Consider the following 16,649-nt stretch of genomic DNA (forward strand, 5'->3'; position numbering starts at 1 on the left):
GGAAAGTCTATATTGCAGTAAATATCTATCATCACAGCTACCAATTCCTTGAGCTTAATTATGACACTACTAAATGTGAAAATCTATTCAGTGCTAGGAACACTTTTCACATTACATTCACGCTAAAGATTGGCTGTTAAGAGCTCATTACTGGTAGTTTTCTAAAGAGTGGTTTATTAAACACTGTTACCTAATAAGCATCTTTGGTGGTGCAAATTGCTGAAAACAGTAATGAGTCTGATTAGACTTCATTTCAATTACGACAGCTTGTCTAGCAAAAAAAAAAAAAAAAAAAAGGGAAAAAAAAGAAATCTCTCCTTGATGCTTTGGAATCTGGCTACAAGGCATTAGATGGTTTAAAAGGAAAATGCCACCTCTGTGTTTCCTTTCCACAGTTCAGTAATGAATAGAGAGCTGTCCAAGTAGCCATCCAATTTAACACATTGGAAAACTAGATGGGCAGCGTTGGAAGCACAATCCTGTTTGCTTAAAAATTCTACAAAGGCTTTTCAGTTAGTATATCTAAATAGGGTCATATTTAGGTTTCCTCTGCTTCCCTTGTGTAATAGTATAAAACTGTAAGAAGAAAGAAAATTAAAATTATTCACGCCTACCTGCTTTGCAGAGGGTTTGTATTCCTCTGATTAGTGTTATCCACCTTTCAATTGTTATCTGTAAATCTTTTACAGATCTGTAAATCTTTAACATGCAATCACAAAACTCTCACAGCATTCATAGTACCTCATAATTCAGTCTGTTCTTTGTTTTAAATTTAAAGATTATTTTTCTGGAGTAAACACTACTTTTAAGAAATGCTTACTACTGACATCAGATACTTCAGTGAATATCTATTTGTTTGTGAACTTAATTCTTGATGCTAAGTGTGTTTAATTGTATTAGTGCTGAACACTCTTTAAGTCATTCTTGTATGCTACTTATACATCCTGGATGAAAAGAGAAGTGTTAATAGAAAAAATAATTCAAGCTTATAATTGCCAAATACGTGGTAAGTTTCTAATGTTCCTGTTGATAGTGTATAGCATTTTTAATACTAAATCCATGTGGGTACACTTTTCTAATATTATTTAATAGAAAGTTAGATGGAGATTTTTCTAAAACCTTGTAATAAAGTATGCCTGGAGAAATGGCAGAAGGGCAACACACAGGGAAGAATGCAGGGCTGCTGAAAGCAATTTGTTGGACTGGTGTCACAGAATGTGGCTGAAATCAGACACTGTCCAGTCGCTTTACAATGAATTTTAGGAAGACTCACATTCAATGAAGTTTGAATGCCACCTAATTAGACATAGGAAATTAATCAGAAACTGAGCTACTGCAGTGAATATCAGAACTCTCTATCAGGATTTTAATGAAGTATTTTCTGTGATGAATTTTTATTAAACACACACCCCAAACGCTGGTGAGTAAAATGTAATTTGTGTAATTAACACATTTTAATGTGGCACATTTATATCCTTTGCAACAAATTGTAAACTTCAGTAGTTCTTCTGGCTTCAAACCAGAGAAGTGACGGAAGAATCAAACCCATGAACCTGGGGTCTAAGTATCTTGTATTGACCCCAAAACCCCTTTTTGGCTCCTTTTTGTGATGTTACCTTTCTACCTTGTTTTTGAAATCCTTACAATTAGCTGTTATATTTTCTATATATTTTGTGAGAGGACTTTCATCAATGTGCATCACCAAACATCAAGTAAAATAGTGGGGAGGGAGTTAGGGTTTTTTAGCTGCATACAAACACAAGTGCTATTATTCTGCTATACAAATGTGTGCCTGTAGTGTGCTTTGAGATGCTAATCAGTGGAGCTTGACTTCTGTACCCTCAAGCAAATTTTAAAAGTATTTCATCATTAGGTGACTACATATGCAATAAGACTATGGAGAAAATTACAGAAATATAACACAGATTATTGTTATTTAAGCTATCAACAGTACTCAGCTAGTTATTGATACAATCATTGCATGGTTTAGATTTTTGTTGTATCTTAAAGGCTGTTTACAGAAATAGCTAAATTTGTGTCATAGCTGCAAAGGAATGTGACATTTTATCAGCTGGGCTCTATAATTTCTTTCTGGTTTGAAAACCAGTATATTATTTTTTTTCTGCCCTCTTTTTCTGCCTGTGCACCTTCTCAATGACAAACTGTGTGACTGTGTGTCTTAGGACATGGCTTAACTTTTTCTGTTGCAGGATAAACTTTACTTTTTTTTTTTTTTTTTTTTTAAGAAATTATTAGATATTTAATTATTAGATATTTTTAGAAATTTATTAGATATTGGTTCTCTGCCATGATGAGTGTCTCTTTTTCTTACCATTCTCTCCAGGAATATGAAGAAAATATCAGCATACTCAGAATTCAGTTTCTCAGTTGAGACATTCTCTCTCTGGTGCTTTGGTGCCTGTATGTCTAAAATATATAAATGGAGAGAGAGAGAGAAGGGGACAGAGAGAGATTTCTATATTTGTCTATAGAAAATTCCCTGTTCCTCCTCTCCCCGTCCCCCAGATAATTTGTCAAGCCAACTGAACAATCTATATAGTTCCTTTCAAATGCTCAGGAAATAATACAGTAAGTCCCAAACCAAGAGCATGCAAAAAATTGGCTATATTCCATTTTTCAGTAGCTAATTCAGATACATTTTATTGAGTGAGCAAGAAAGAATCTTTGGAATTTGTGAAATACAGTAATTGAAAGGTTTAAGTGAGGGAAAGATTTATCTCAGCTTAGTTTTTCTAGGATGACAGTTCTTTGGTTGTGCTTCTGCTTTTAATCTTGTTTCTCTGCTTTGGGGGGAGCAGGAAGGAAAGGAAGGGTCAGCTGCTCGCACAGCCGAGCCGGGGAAGGAGCTGTGCCAAAGCTCTTTTTTCCCTAAGAGCGTGATTAGTACAGTTCTGATGACTTAGCTTAGGTGTTCCCTACCCTGGGGAGGAAATCTCGGGTTCCATGTGGTAACATCATCCCTTCTTACAACAACGTGATCTCCCGTATTGTAATATAGACATTGTTGTTTGTTTGGGTTTTTAATGGAGACACCAAATCAGTGTACATGTCAATAATGCAATTCTTTTGCTCAGGATATTCTCTTTGGTAAGGCAGTGTGTGCCAGCAGTAGCTGCTCTGATGCGTATAGTAGAGAAAAATGTGTGTGGTGTGTGTCTGGTACGATGGGAAAAAGGGAGAGAGTGGATGAGCTCTGCTAAGAGCTCCCTGCTCTTAATCCTGGGCCATGTCAGGAGCATTCTAAAGCAGTTTATCTTCATATGTCGTCTTGTATATAAGAAACAACACTAAACCCACCAAAACTCATTTCATATGTAGCTTTTTCCACAGCCTTCAGATCAAAGTTATTTTCTTCAGGCTGGACTAAATTATACACGGGTCCCAGGAGTGAAGGACACTGAATTAATGCACTATGTCAACCAGTCCTGGCTATAGAATATTTTTACTGAAGTGTGAGACGCAACATCTCTTTACTATTTCATTAAAAATTAATGTGCAGATTGCCAAAAAGCATAAATAACATAAACAATTTTTGTGAAAGCTTTGTGTACTATGGACACATGTTAAGGATTTTTTTTTTCTTGAGTATCAGATTACTTCTATATATACATTTAATCAGTATTTGTTCTCATTTAGCTAATTAGCAGAGGTACTCTAATCTGAGTAAAGCAACTGTTCATACCTGTCCTATAAGGGTACGTTTTGAAATAAGTGCTTTAAAAGGAAAGTAGCATTCCTGGTTCCAAGCTGGAGCATTGTGCTACTGGCCCATATACATTTGCTTTTTCACCTGTGTTGGTTGAATGTAATGGGTCAAACCTGACTACAGTAATTTGAAACTTATTGAAATTGAGCTTTACTTTAATATTTTTAAAGCAAATAGAGCTGGCTAGATGAATCTCTGGAATTAACCTTTGGTTGCTATACATAAAGCTGTGAAATGCATACCTACTTTTTTAGATACAATGAGTGAAAAAAAAAGTTAAAATTATATTATAGTGGAGTTTATACAGAGTGCTGCTGCTGTTGATTGAAGGGAAATATATTTTAAATAATGCTTGCTGTCTAACTTGGTCTTGTGTTTTAAAACAAGATGATTTTCTAACATTTTGGAACAACATGATATAAAAGTAACTCAGCATCAGTTAAATCTGTATTTATTGTGCACCCGCTTTGTTCAAATAAAGTATGTCCCTGTATGGCAGTTTTAACCCCATTTATCCTCATGCACAAGTGCTCACCTGTTATTTACTCACATAAGAGAAGGTCGATACTGCAGAACAAGGGGAGTGCTCTGTTGTGACATAAAACATACATATTCATTAGCTCTGCTGTCCCTTTGGACACGTGTGGTATGTCCTGATGATCTTTATTTGGCAAAAGGAAGTGAGCTTAAGAAGGAAATTGTCTTAATGGATTTACGATACATGAGAAAAGGGGTTTAAAAAAGCTTTATTAGTGGTAAGGAACCAAAGCAATAATTCTAAGTGTGAACAAAACAGTAAAAGGAAATCATTTGCTAAAACGTGATTAGCAACAGAAATGGAAAAATAACAGAATCCAGTATTTGAAAATTATCATTTTCAGATATTAAAGAGTTTTTTTCCTAGAAGCTCTTAGGTCAAGATCTGAATGTTCCATAACAGGCTCCCTACTGCTGAAAATTTATTCCTTTTGCCTCTCACTTACTTGCTAAAAAACAAGTTCAGGGTTTTGTGTTTCACCTGCTTTAGCTGATTATGTGAGAAACACGATAAAGCATGAAGGTATTTTGTCTGCTCTGCTTTTAAGGATTTGTGTTATGTTCTTTCAAGGTAAATGTGCTTCAAACTCCACTTCTTGAAGAAAAACCAAATAAAAAGCTACTTCAGCTATTTTGTTCCCTAAAATGAGAGTATGTATTTTGCTGCACTTCTAAAAGCTTCAGTTGGGTTTATTTGAGTCTTGAAATAAGCACTTCAGTGGGAGCACAGTCACACTCCAGGTCTAAAATATTTTGCATTTTCAATTATGCATAAATACTTGTGCCAAGTGGCCAGACTCCGTATTTGTTCATTATTATATTTTATCATGTGAATATTCTAATTCTCAGAAGCATTAGGTATCCTACAGCAGTTATATTGATTTTCATGTTTATATGGGCATAAATTGCAGATTATGTGGTATATTAAAGCCTTTAAAAATACATTATAGCTGTAAGTGTGTGTTCAGTGGACTGCAAAAAGTAAATTTTTTTCATGTAAGTTTTTTCATGTAAGTTATGCTTACATTTGTTTACAGCTATTGTTTTTCTGAGTATTCTCTCAGAAATTATTATGATCTTGTTAATTTGGCACTGACAAAGCATGCTAGGTTCTTTAAAGACATGGTACGGTTCAGAGCTACTTGACAAAAACAGCTTAAAAATGTAAATCCTGGCAAAAAGGAAGCATCATAATAGAGTAAAAGAAAATTCAGTTATTGTTTTCGTTAGTGTGTTTTTTAGTTGGTTTAGAAAAGTGTTATCAGCAAATTAGTATGGTGACATAACAAAACATTTAAATATAAATATTTTAACATTTAATATAATAATATAAATAAAATATTTCAAAGATAAACTGCATTTAATCACAAATATGACCAATCCTTTACGTAAGTGGGTTCCAACGCATGTGTGCATAAATGGTTTTACTTATGGCACACGGTGATTGTGCATCAGTGTGATTACACGGTGAGGATGTTTTTGTGTCAGGGGCTGCTGCTGCAGAGAAACCAACACCTCCGAGGTGGGCAGCGGGCTGGGAGGTCCCGGGAGTGCCTCAGTGATAGCTCCAGCCCCTGCCAGCCACGTCTGTGTGCTGCTGCCAGGCTGGCCTCCGCATCCAGCCTGCTTCTGCTGGCACAATACGCTACTGTCATCTCTGGACATAGTTTCTCTTTGCTTGCTTGACTATTATTTCTCCTTATTTCTGTTTCTTAAGGCCTTTGAAGCTAATGGATCTTCTAAAGGCTGTTCAGCCACAAATGTCTTTGTGACTATCAAAGGCGGCTTTACGTAAATGACAGGGAGGGGGTTTGTGGGAAGAGAACTCATTTGCTGTAGATGTATTGCAATTTGCTGTTGTAAGGTGTCAAAGTGTGATTTTAAAAGAATAATCATTGACAGTATTTAAGTTAGATAATTGGGGTGTATCAGTTTGGAACTCGTTTTTAATTTCATAATTTAGTTTTTAACGGTTCCAGGCTCGCATAAAATATGTTGCATTTTTCCTACCTCTTTCATCTTTAAGTGCTGTTGACATATATGCGATCCTCAATATTACTCATGATTTAAGTGTTTTGTTTTAAAGATTTAAATGCTTTCACTATCCTTGCTAGATCGAAATCATATTGTAAATGCCTTACCAGCAGCTTGCTCCCACTGATGTGTGGGGCATTCATATATACTAAGAGGAAGAATAGACCCCTACCACGAAAATGCTGATAGCACTTTCCAGGCCTGTTTTTGTGAGTTTGTAGCTGCCACTTACTGAAAAAAGCTTACAAAGTTGGGACTGTACAGCTGGGCATCTCAGTTGGAGGCTCATCCTCCCACCGAGTCCTTTGACGTCAAAGGAGTTCCTCATGGACTAGAGCAGAGGTCTTCACTGAGTAATTAGAAAATAAATGTGGGAATCATTTTCTTTCCTTTTTTTTTTTTCCCCTGCAAAACATAATTAGCTCAATCCACTTCAAAATCCCTCCTGTTTCCAATTAAGAGAGATCAGTTGCACTATCTTCAAACAGCTGAAATTATGCTTATTAATAAAAAATTCAGTGTAAAAGAACTGTTTTATCTTGAATTAATTTTTATTATTACGGGACATATGACAGTATACAGTCTTATAAAATATTATCAGATTTAGTACAAATCCAGGGAGCTGTGTGTCCTACATCTTGAACAGCGGTTACAGCATGACTCATTTATTCAGCTCTGCCCCATACTTGAGAAGGACTTTAAAATGTGACTTTATGGCCTGATTCTCAAGGTACTAATACCTTCAGCCCTCACTGAAGTAAGGGGTTTGAGGTATACTGGCACATTCCCAATGAAGCATCTATTCAAGTCAGTAGCTCTTTTGGCAGTGCCAATCTCTGCATGTCCACAAGAACCAAACCCTTGGCTAAAATCATTATGGTCTGTTGTGTAAATACTCAGTGTCTTAAATAACTGGGCACAGAGCTGAGGGTAATAGTTCAGTGGGCAGGGAGAGTTTTTGGGGTCCTAAGCTAAGTGTGTAAGCAGTCCAAAGTGATGAAGTTCACATGCACTTTCAAGTCTAGAGGGAAAATGGCTGGTGGTACTTGGAGCTGTGGCTTTGGAGTTGTTTCCTACCTTGCAGCAGTGTGCTCCAACCCATCTGCTGTGGCCACTTAGCAGAAGCGTCCGTTTGCTTTCACCCCTGGTGCAGTGCAGCCCTTTTCAACAGTGCAGTAGGCAGTTCCTTGGATCATGTTTAACAACAGGCCTAAAGTGAGGAACCTGCTTGAGCTCTTGAAGCTTGCAAAGGAAGCTGCAGGTTTGTGCTAGGTAGGACCTATGCACTGCAGGGGTGAATGGGGCAGGAAAAGAGAGACCACAAGAAGAGAAGAATTATTTTCTTTTGCCTCAGGTATGTTGAAGGAACAGTTGAAGGCCCCTGATCCAAACAGAAACTTTGGTAGCTGGTTGAGAGGGTTGGTGTACTGCTCTGCTTTCTAGCGCCTTGTGCACAGTAACTCTGTGACATTTAGGGTTTTTTCACCAACATCTCTAGAAGTGCAGTGCAATCTCTTCCAGTATCTTCAGAAATCCACAGCTGCATATGATTTAATTTCAGTTTGATTATTTTATTAGAGGTGTAAATAGATAAAAGGTTTACTAAAGTCCCACTATCCTTTCTCTAAAGCACATTGTTGCTGCTAGGCAAGTTGGTGAGTTGGGACACTGTAAGTCCTTTGTGGTGGTTTTACCCAGTGTGGTCCTATTTCTGGACTATGTTCCCATGCCTGTTTTCAACAGAAACCCTTGTATTTAAATTGAAAGCAAAGGCTAGTTATTTATCTTTTTTGACAGATACAATCCTGTAAGGGGATGAGGAGATTTGACCTGGTACTGAAGGCACCAGCACTGGGCGGGGGTGTTCTTTGTATGCACAAAGTCATTTGAGCTCCCAGCAGGATCAGGCCCCGTTGGAAAGTGAGGACATGTAGGATGTTGCTTGTTCCTTTTTGCATTCAGATAGCAATGTTAGTTTTTTTGTAACTGGCATTTTTCCTTTTTGTGTGTTTGTTTGTTTTTAATTTGAATTCATATATCTGAATATGTAAGTAGCTTTTGGCCATATGGAATTATTATATGTGCAACAGATGAAGTATTCTGTATTAAATTTTCTGTTTTCAGGCTAAGTGCACAATATTAGAAGGGGAAATATGGTTAAACATTTAGTCTGAAGTAATTCCATAATGAAATTGTTGACTATAATTACTTTAAATGTAATCCAGATAGATCCAACTGTAAGAATTATGGAGCAAGGATGTATAGCAAGGCTGTCAGGACAAGGAAAAATAGATACTGCTAAAATAGCCTACACTGCCTCTCTATATAATGTATTAAATTTATCTTAAAAGCAATTCTCTGATAAGTACATACCTGTACTTAAAGAACAGAATCCTTTCCTTTTGCCTTTTACAGCCCATACCAGCACACTTTACACAGTTCAAAAATGTCGATAGTTCAGAGGATTCCTAAGTTAGCAAAGATTTTTTTTTTTAAATACATTCAGTCTTGCATTGCTTCTGGATTTTCAGAATGTTATTAACCAAATATACTATCTGCAGGACTGTGGTTTATGTCAGAGTTTAAATTACACTAAAATAAAAAAAATGCAACCTCTAAATATGCCCTGATTTACCTGATTTTAGATGTTTATATCAGCATTTGGATTCCAAACAAAAGAAATGCAGAAATATGTATCAGCTCAAACAAAAACGTAATTAATAAAATACAATTTGAAATATGGAGAGGAAGTGGCTACAAACATTAAGCAATTTGGGGCTGAGGATGGGCAGAGGGAAGGGAAATGTTTGCATAATTAAAAAGCACAACAGCTGCTGTTTCTTTTTTTTTTTGCTCCCAAATCAGACATTTGACTTTAGTGAAACAATTTGTGAACTATTATCAAATAAAGTCAAACCTAACGAAAGTTTTCTGCTTTTTCAATTAATATCAAATTGATGAAATGGCTCTTTGTGCCCCCCGTCCAGACCATTCCAGTAGACTTCATGTAAATTCAGATTTCTTCACTGCTTACTAATGCAAAAAATATGCTTATGGTTAACTATTAACCTATGCTTCCAAATCACACTAATGATTGCGATGTGCTGGAATAAATGCTCATGTTTCATGGGATGAGAACAGTCCTGTTCTCTTAAGCTTATCTAATCAAAGCCTAATCCTGCCTTTACAGCCTTTGTTAAATGCACTGGTATTTAATATGCATCAATAAATAAACTTTCAATTATTGTTCAGTGAGCATATCCAAAGATAGCATGACAGTGTGAAACTACTGGTCTATCTAGCAATTATTCTAAATAAAGAATGCCAATGATGTGATTTTTTCCCTCCTCTTACAATGGATAATTTAGATTTTCTGACATTCTTTTGCAGCCTCATAATAGGGAAAAGAAATTAATCTAGATGAATAAAATTCAAAGAATTGAATTTTTGCACCATCGAAATATGTCTATCCACTGTGCCTATAAATTTAATTATTTTATTTTAAAAACACATGATCCATTCTAAATAAAAAACACCAACTGATCAATTTTTAAAGTATTTGTGAAAGGTATTTTGAAAACTTACAGAGTAGGTAGTGTGTGATGTTGTTGAGCTCTGACCCAGTGCATTCTTTTATCTCTTTAAATTGAATAGGCTTTCTTTTAGAAGCAGTTAAAAACAATGTGCCAAAAGCATATTCATTAACTACAGTACAAATACAGCCCTATCAGCTTCTCTGCTCCATCCATGTCTACTTTGCCTTCTTTTTCCAAAGTTTCACTGCTGCTTTATCCTTTATTGGGGAAGAGTCTTTCCCATGGCATCTGTTCATTAGTATCTAGTGAAACATCAACCTACTCAAGTTTTTCCACAGCTCTGAAACAGAAGCTTTCAGTGTTTTGGTAACCTTATAAGCAAAACATGGCAGAACACAGGTTTTGTTTGTTTGTTGGTTTTGTTTGACTTTTTTTATTTAATGGGGGACTGAATTTGTATGCTGTCACACAGTTCTACGTTACAGGAACATTAATATTTTTGGCTTTTAAAAAAGCTTGTGGTATTTCTCATGACATTAGAATAATTTCAGATACTGATTACTGGCAATTGGCTCTTGGTGATTTGTTCTTCAGATTTCTAGCAGAATTTAACAAAGTGTGATTTCTGGAAACTTCTGATAGTTTCTCATGAAAATTGTATTTTTAAAATGCAATTATTTAAATACATGTTTTCTATAATTTCTCACAGTTTCATGGTATACTTACTCCCTCTGAAAGGTAATGGTTGAAACATCAGAAACAATTAGCAAAAAATATTGTATTAATGCTAAATGATAGAAATAAATCTGAGAAAACCTCAGTCTCAAAGCTGCATTTGTCAAAAGCACTTCTCTGAATTAACTTTTCTAGGATAACTGTATAATTGTTAACAGACATTTTATCAAGTTGTCAAAGTGTTTGAAAAATGAGAGAGAAAGAGAATGCTCAGGAAGAAAAAAATCCACAAGTAATCAATGGCATGCTCAGGGGGAGTGAGATTTCTTGTAGTTGTACTAATAAAATATAAGGCTCAATTAGAGGTACTTTGCCATTTTCAGCCTAAATTTAAATGATTTGGTGATTTGCAAATACATTAATCCAAAAAAAGAAAAAAAAATATCCAAATGCAAATGAGTGAAACCACAATAAAATATAATTGCAAATGAATCTGTTGCTTTATTCATTTATTGTGTAATTACTGCAATCCTTCCCACCTTGTTTTCAGTATTTCTTAATCATTAAGTCGGAAGCATGACAGCAGTGCCAGCCCTGGCATGATTCTCTTTGACTAAAACCTTGTAAATTAACACAATTAGCACAGCATCATCCTGCTAATTAACTTCCAGTGTCTGGTGCAGTGGTTTTGCAAACAAGGAAGAGGGAATCATAAGGGAATAAACATGCCATTCTGTTACCAAACTGTGTGCTGTGTTAGGTTTAGCTCAGCGAGGCTAAGCTGGCCATGTCAGATGCCAGAGTCAGGCAATGAAGAGCTAAAGGGGTTGGGGAGAGAAACAGGAGGGGGTAGAAGCTGTCAAAATAGACTGCAGTAATTCAGAGGGGAGCTAGTGCCACAGATGCTTCATTTCGACTAGGCCTCCTCCTTATCAGGGAATCTGTGCCAGAGGGCACAAGACTGTTTGCAAAAATCACTTTTGGTAATACGAGAGAGATTAAGGAGGTCTATTTGATACAGCTGCACAAAACCCAGCAATGTGTCTACCATGCATAGTTACAAGTTGGAGGGGGTTATCTTAACGCTTGTAAATTGCTCTTACCTTTTGCAGTGGATTATGAAGAGGAGGGATAATTCACATCACATTATTAAAAGATTAATTGCTTTAAAATGATATTTGCATTTTTTTATGGCAGGCTTGATTTTGGTTTTGTATTTTTTGTTTTGGGGGTTTTTTATAGCTAGCTCTGGAAGCCACAGAACTTTTAGAGACTTGGCTTCATTTCTTTTTCCTTTTCTTTATCCTTTTTTCTCCTTTATTTTTTTTCTTTAACCCTCTTTCTTTGTACCCTGGAGGCTGTGAAGCAGAGGGGGGGAAGAGAAAGCAAGCAAGGAGACCGACAGACAAGTCATGCTTGTTTTTTTTTTCCAGACCCTCAACAACAGAACTGAGAGGCAGAAAGGAGCCAGTTGTAATTCATACCGAGTTGTAGGCTTTGTGTGATGAAAGCGACAGAGCGCTGCCTGGGAGATTGCTTTGCTGCACTCCACGAAGCAGATTTGAAACTGTCGTGGACCACTTTAGATGAGAGTTGGATTATGGAATGACCTGCTATGTCTGTGTCATATTGTTCTGTGCAGGGTGCATTATACTCTGCTAACTAGGTGTTCAGTACCAAATAAGAGAGGTATCCTAGATGTGATCTGTCAGCTGTGTCTCATATTTTTATATTGGTTAAAATATAAAACTGAAACACTGATGAAAGAGGACAGAGCAGTTGGATGTCTTATATATTTACAGTAAATCTCCACTCTGAGTATTTAAAATATACTGAATTTTATTTAATTACTTTGAGAGCTGTAGCATTACCTATATTTTTTTTTTAAATAATTGACCCCCTACTGAATTGGCAAAAAATTTGTCTATGTGTGTATGTGCCTGTAACAAACCAACCATACCGCTTCTTAAGGGCGTTACTTTTTCTTTCCTTAAGGACTTTTTGTGTTAAGAACAGTGTTTCAGAGAGCTGAAGAAGTTCACAGACTGTATGTTTGAGAACTCATTTGAAAACATAGGGAAAAAGCTGAGGTCACTGTTAACTTTGTTGTTTCCTACTGCCCTAGGCTTGAAGATGCAGTGGACGCCGGAGCATGCCCAGTGGCCAGAACAGCACTTCGATATCACTTCAACCACCCGGTCCCCAGCCCACAAGGTGGAAGCCTACCGGGGGCACCTGCAGCGCACGTACCAGTACGCCTGGGCCAACGACGACATCTCGGCTCTGACTGCCTCCAACCTTCTGAAAAAGTATGCAGAAAAATATTCCGGGATTTTGGAAGGCCCGGCTGAGCGACCCATTCTCAGCAATTACTCTGAAGCTCCCTCGGGGCTGGTGAATGGTCGGAAGAATGAAAGTGAGCCTTGGCAGCCATCCTTGAACTCGGAGAGTGTGTATCCCATGAACTGTGTCCCAGATGTCATCACTGCCAGCAAGGCTGGGGTAAGTGCAGCCCTCCCTCCCGCAGATGTCTCAGCCAGCATCGGGAGCTCTCCTGGGGTGGCCAGTAACCTGGCTGAACCCAGTTACTCCAGCAGCACCTGTGGAAGTCACACCGTTCCCAGTCTTCATTCAGGGCTCCCATCTCAGGAATATGCCACAGGATACAACGGCTCATATTTGCATACCAGTTACAGCGGCCAGCCAGCACCTGCACTTCCATCCCCTCATCCATCCCCCTTGCACAGCTCGGGACTTCTACAGCCCCCACCGCCGCCGCCACCACCAGCCCTCGTCCCTGGCTACAACGGGACTTCCAATCTCTCCAGTTACAGCTACCCTTCTGCCAGTTACCCTCCTCAAACTGCTGTTGGCCCTGGGTACAGCCCTGGGGGTGCCCCACCACCCTCGGCTTACCTGCCTTCAGGAATCCCTGCTCCAACCCCTCTGCCCCCAACCACTGTCCCCAGCTACTCCTACCAGGGCCACGGTCTGACGCCAATCGCGCCGTCTGCCCTGACAAACAGTTCAGCCAGCTCTCTCAAAAGGAAAGCTTTCTACATGGCAGGGCAAGGAGAAATGGACTCCAGTTATGGAAATTACAGCTATGGCCAACAGAGATCTACACAGAGTCCAATGTATCGAATGCCAGACAACAGCATTTCAAATGCAAACAGAGGGAATGGTTTTGACAGAAGTGCTGAAACATCATCCTTAGCATTTAAGCCAACAAAGCAGCTAATGTCCTCTGAACAGCAAAGGAAATTCAGTAGCCAGTCCAGTAGGGCTCTAACACCCCCATCCTATAGTACTACTAAAAACTCACTGGGTTCAAGATCGAGTGACTCGTTTGGGAAGTATAGCTCCCCAGTAATGAATGAGCACGGTGATGAGCACAGGCAGCTCCTCCCTCACCCAATGCAAGGCCCGGGACTTCGTGCAGCTACCTCATCCAACCACTCTGTGGACGAGCAACTGAAGAATACTGACACACACCTCATTGACCTTGTTACCAATGAGATTATCAACCAAGGACCTCCCGTGGACTGGAGCGACATTGCTGGCCTAGATCTAGTAAAGGCCGTCATTAAGGAGGAGGTTTTATGGCCAGTATTGAGGTCAGATGCATTCAATGGACTGACTGCTCTACCTCGGAGCATCCTTTTATTTGGACCTCGGGGAACAGGCAAAACATTAATGGGCAGATGTATAGCTAGTCAGCTGGGGGCCACGTTTTTCAAAATCACTGGCTCTGGCCTTGTCACAAAGTGGTTAGGGGAAGGAGAAAAAATTGTCCATGCCTCCTTCCTCGTGGCAAGGTGTCGCCAACCCTCGGTGATTTTTGTTAGTGACATTGACATGCTCCTTTCCTCTCAAGTGAGTGAAGAACATAGTCCAGTAAGTCGGATGAGAACCGAGTTCCTTATGCAGCTGGACACTGTACTGACTTCTGCTGAGGACCAAATAGTAGTAATTTGCGCCACGAGTAAACCAGAAGAAATTGATGAATCTCTTCGAAGGTACTTCATGAAACGACTTTTAATCCCACTTCCTGACAGCACAGCGAGACACCAGATAATAGTACAACTGCTCTCACAGCACAATTACTGTCTCAATGACAAGGAGGTTGCACTGCTTGTCCAGCGCACAGAAGGCTTTTCTGGACTAGATGTGGCTCACTTGTGTCAGGAAGCCGTGGTGGGCCCACTCCATGCCATGCCAGCCACAGACCTTTCAGCCATTATGCCCAGCCAGTTGAGGCCAGTTACATATCAAGACTTTGAAAATGCTTTCTGCAAGATACAGCCTAGCATATCTCAAAAAGAGCTTGATACATACGTTGAATGGAACAAAATGTTTGGTTGCAGTCAGTGACGCTACTTAAAAAATAATGTAATGAATGTTGGCACACACAGAATCTGCTACATAGGGGTAGAGAACCCTTTTCAGTAGTGTTAAAATTGCAAAGGGTACTGGGAAGACTACGATTTACCTTGCCTCTAAAGAGCCAGGGTATACTTGAAGGAAAAGTGCATCAAACAAGAGCTGCTGATCTGAAAAAGCCACACATGACAGAAAGCGCATGTTGATGCTCAGTTCTGTTCAAGCTAGACAATACTCACCAAGGAGCAAGGTGCAAGTGGGTTGATTTCAGAAGGACATGAACCCTGTGTGTTGATTCCATTCTGCTGTTCTTGAGATTTAGTTGCTGTCAAGTGCCTGAAGTGGTGCTTTATTTTTTGTTTGCCTCACAATTACATTGGTGGCATGTGCTAATAAAAAGAGCTTTAACTTCAAACATTATTGGACTAAAGAGATGAACGGTTGTGTTGCGACAGAGAGCCAGATTTTTTGCTAATCTAAGAGCAACAGTATTCCTCAATCCTGTCTGTTCTGTGGTGTTAAACTAAGAACAGGTAAAACAGGGTAATGGTAATCTGGACCTTAATTTCTGCAGTTCATTTCTTTTAATGTTCTGTCTGCAAAAACTCAGGAAAGTGATTGTGATTTGTACAGTACCTCAAAGGAATGTGTTGAAAGCACTATGTACTGCTGAGAGTTATAGGCTAGGCTTCAATGTTACTTTATATTAAATATGTATGTTTACCTCAACAATTGGAATATGGCAAGGAAAATTACTTTGAATGTATCCAGGAAAAAAACTAAAGCGTGATATGACTGAAGCTTTACAGTTTTTAAAAATAGAAACAGAAGCATTTCCCAGTGTTCAGGAATGGTTCTCTTGCCAATTTCTCACATTAAACCAGAGCAGAAGGATTTTTCTTGTTGGTAAACTGTAAGAGTTTTCAGCATATTGCTCCTTGATAATAAGGTGATACAGTCTTTAGAAGGTGCATAGATGAATGAAAGAGCCACTTAATCAGTTTATGTTATCATCTGAAACAGTCAAACGTAAGATTTGGTAGGATTCTGGGAGGCAAATTACCTTAAGCTGTGACGTCTGGCCTTTGTTGCATGGCTCTAGTCATAGTTTTGAGGCTATTTTGGTGAAGCTGTAGGGAGTGAATCAGTGTAGGTCGCTGGCAGAGCTAGGGGTTGCAGAGCTGTTTATAGCAGTGCAGTGGACTGTGACCAAACAAACAATACAAATAACAAAGCAAAACTGAACCCTCAAAGTACATTTACTTCCCGTCCCAAACTGTAAAGTTGAGTTTTTGTTGTGTACGTATGGCTTCATTGTTCTTAATGCAATCTTCATTTAGCATCCATTAGAAATCTTTCAGGCTGGAGTGTGCCCACCATTATTTCTACCTCGGTTTTGTTACATTTCTCTTGGAAAGCAAAGTAAGGAATAGGGCAAAAAACCACCACTAACACAAGTCAGATTACATTAGGAATGCAAACCTGCTAAACAAGTTTCAGAGAGCTGCTGCTTTTTCCCCTGAAGTCAAGTTTTTCTCTGTGTTAGTGCTCTTCCCCCTCCTTTTTCTTCCCCCAAATATACATATTCTGGTGTCTCAAGACTAGCTGGCATGTGTGGCATTTTGCTCAGTTCTCCCCCACGCCAGCCCCTCCTTTCTTTTTATCCTTTAATGCTTTCTGTGCAACTCTTTTGGTGACAGCTGACTGATGTTGGGTAATGTCTCTGAGCAAGAGCAGTGTGTGTTGCAGCTGCCCAA

At 38.7% G+C, this 16,649-nt stretch overlaps 1 protein-coding gene across 1 annotated transcript; it reads left to right on the forward strand.

Moving 5' to 3' along the window:
* Positions 1–12,618: 12,618 nt before the first annotated feature.
* Positions 12,619–15,676, forward strand: FIGN (fidgetin, microtubule severing factor). The gene has a single exon (XM_066322880.1). It carries the CDS (start codon positions 12,643–12,645, stop codon positions 14,881–14,883), a length of 2,241 nt encoding a protein of 746 aa, XP_066178977.1. The 5' UTR covers positions 12,619–12,642; the 3' UTR covers positions 14,884–15,676.
* Positions 15,677–16,649: the final 973 nt, after the last annotated feature.

Source organism: Sylvia atricapilla, chromosome 7 (assembly GCF_009819655.1).
Source record: "Sylvia atricapilla isolate bSylAtr1 chromosome 7, bSylAtr1.pri, whole genome shotgun sequence".
Classification (NCBI taxonomy): Eukaryota; Metazoa; Chordata; class Aves; order Passeriformes; family Sylviidae; genus Sylvia; species Sylvia atricapilla.

Coding starts and splice junctions, on each gene's coding strand:
- FIGN (XM_066322880.1), top strand. CDS start 12,643: ATGCAGTGGACGCCGGAGCATGCCCAGTGGCCAGAACAGCACTTCGAT.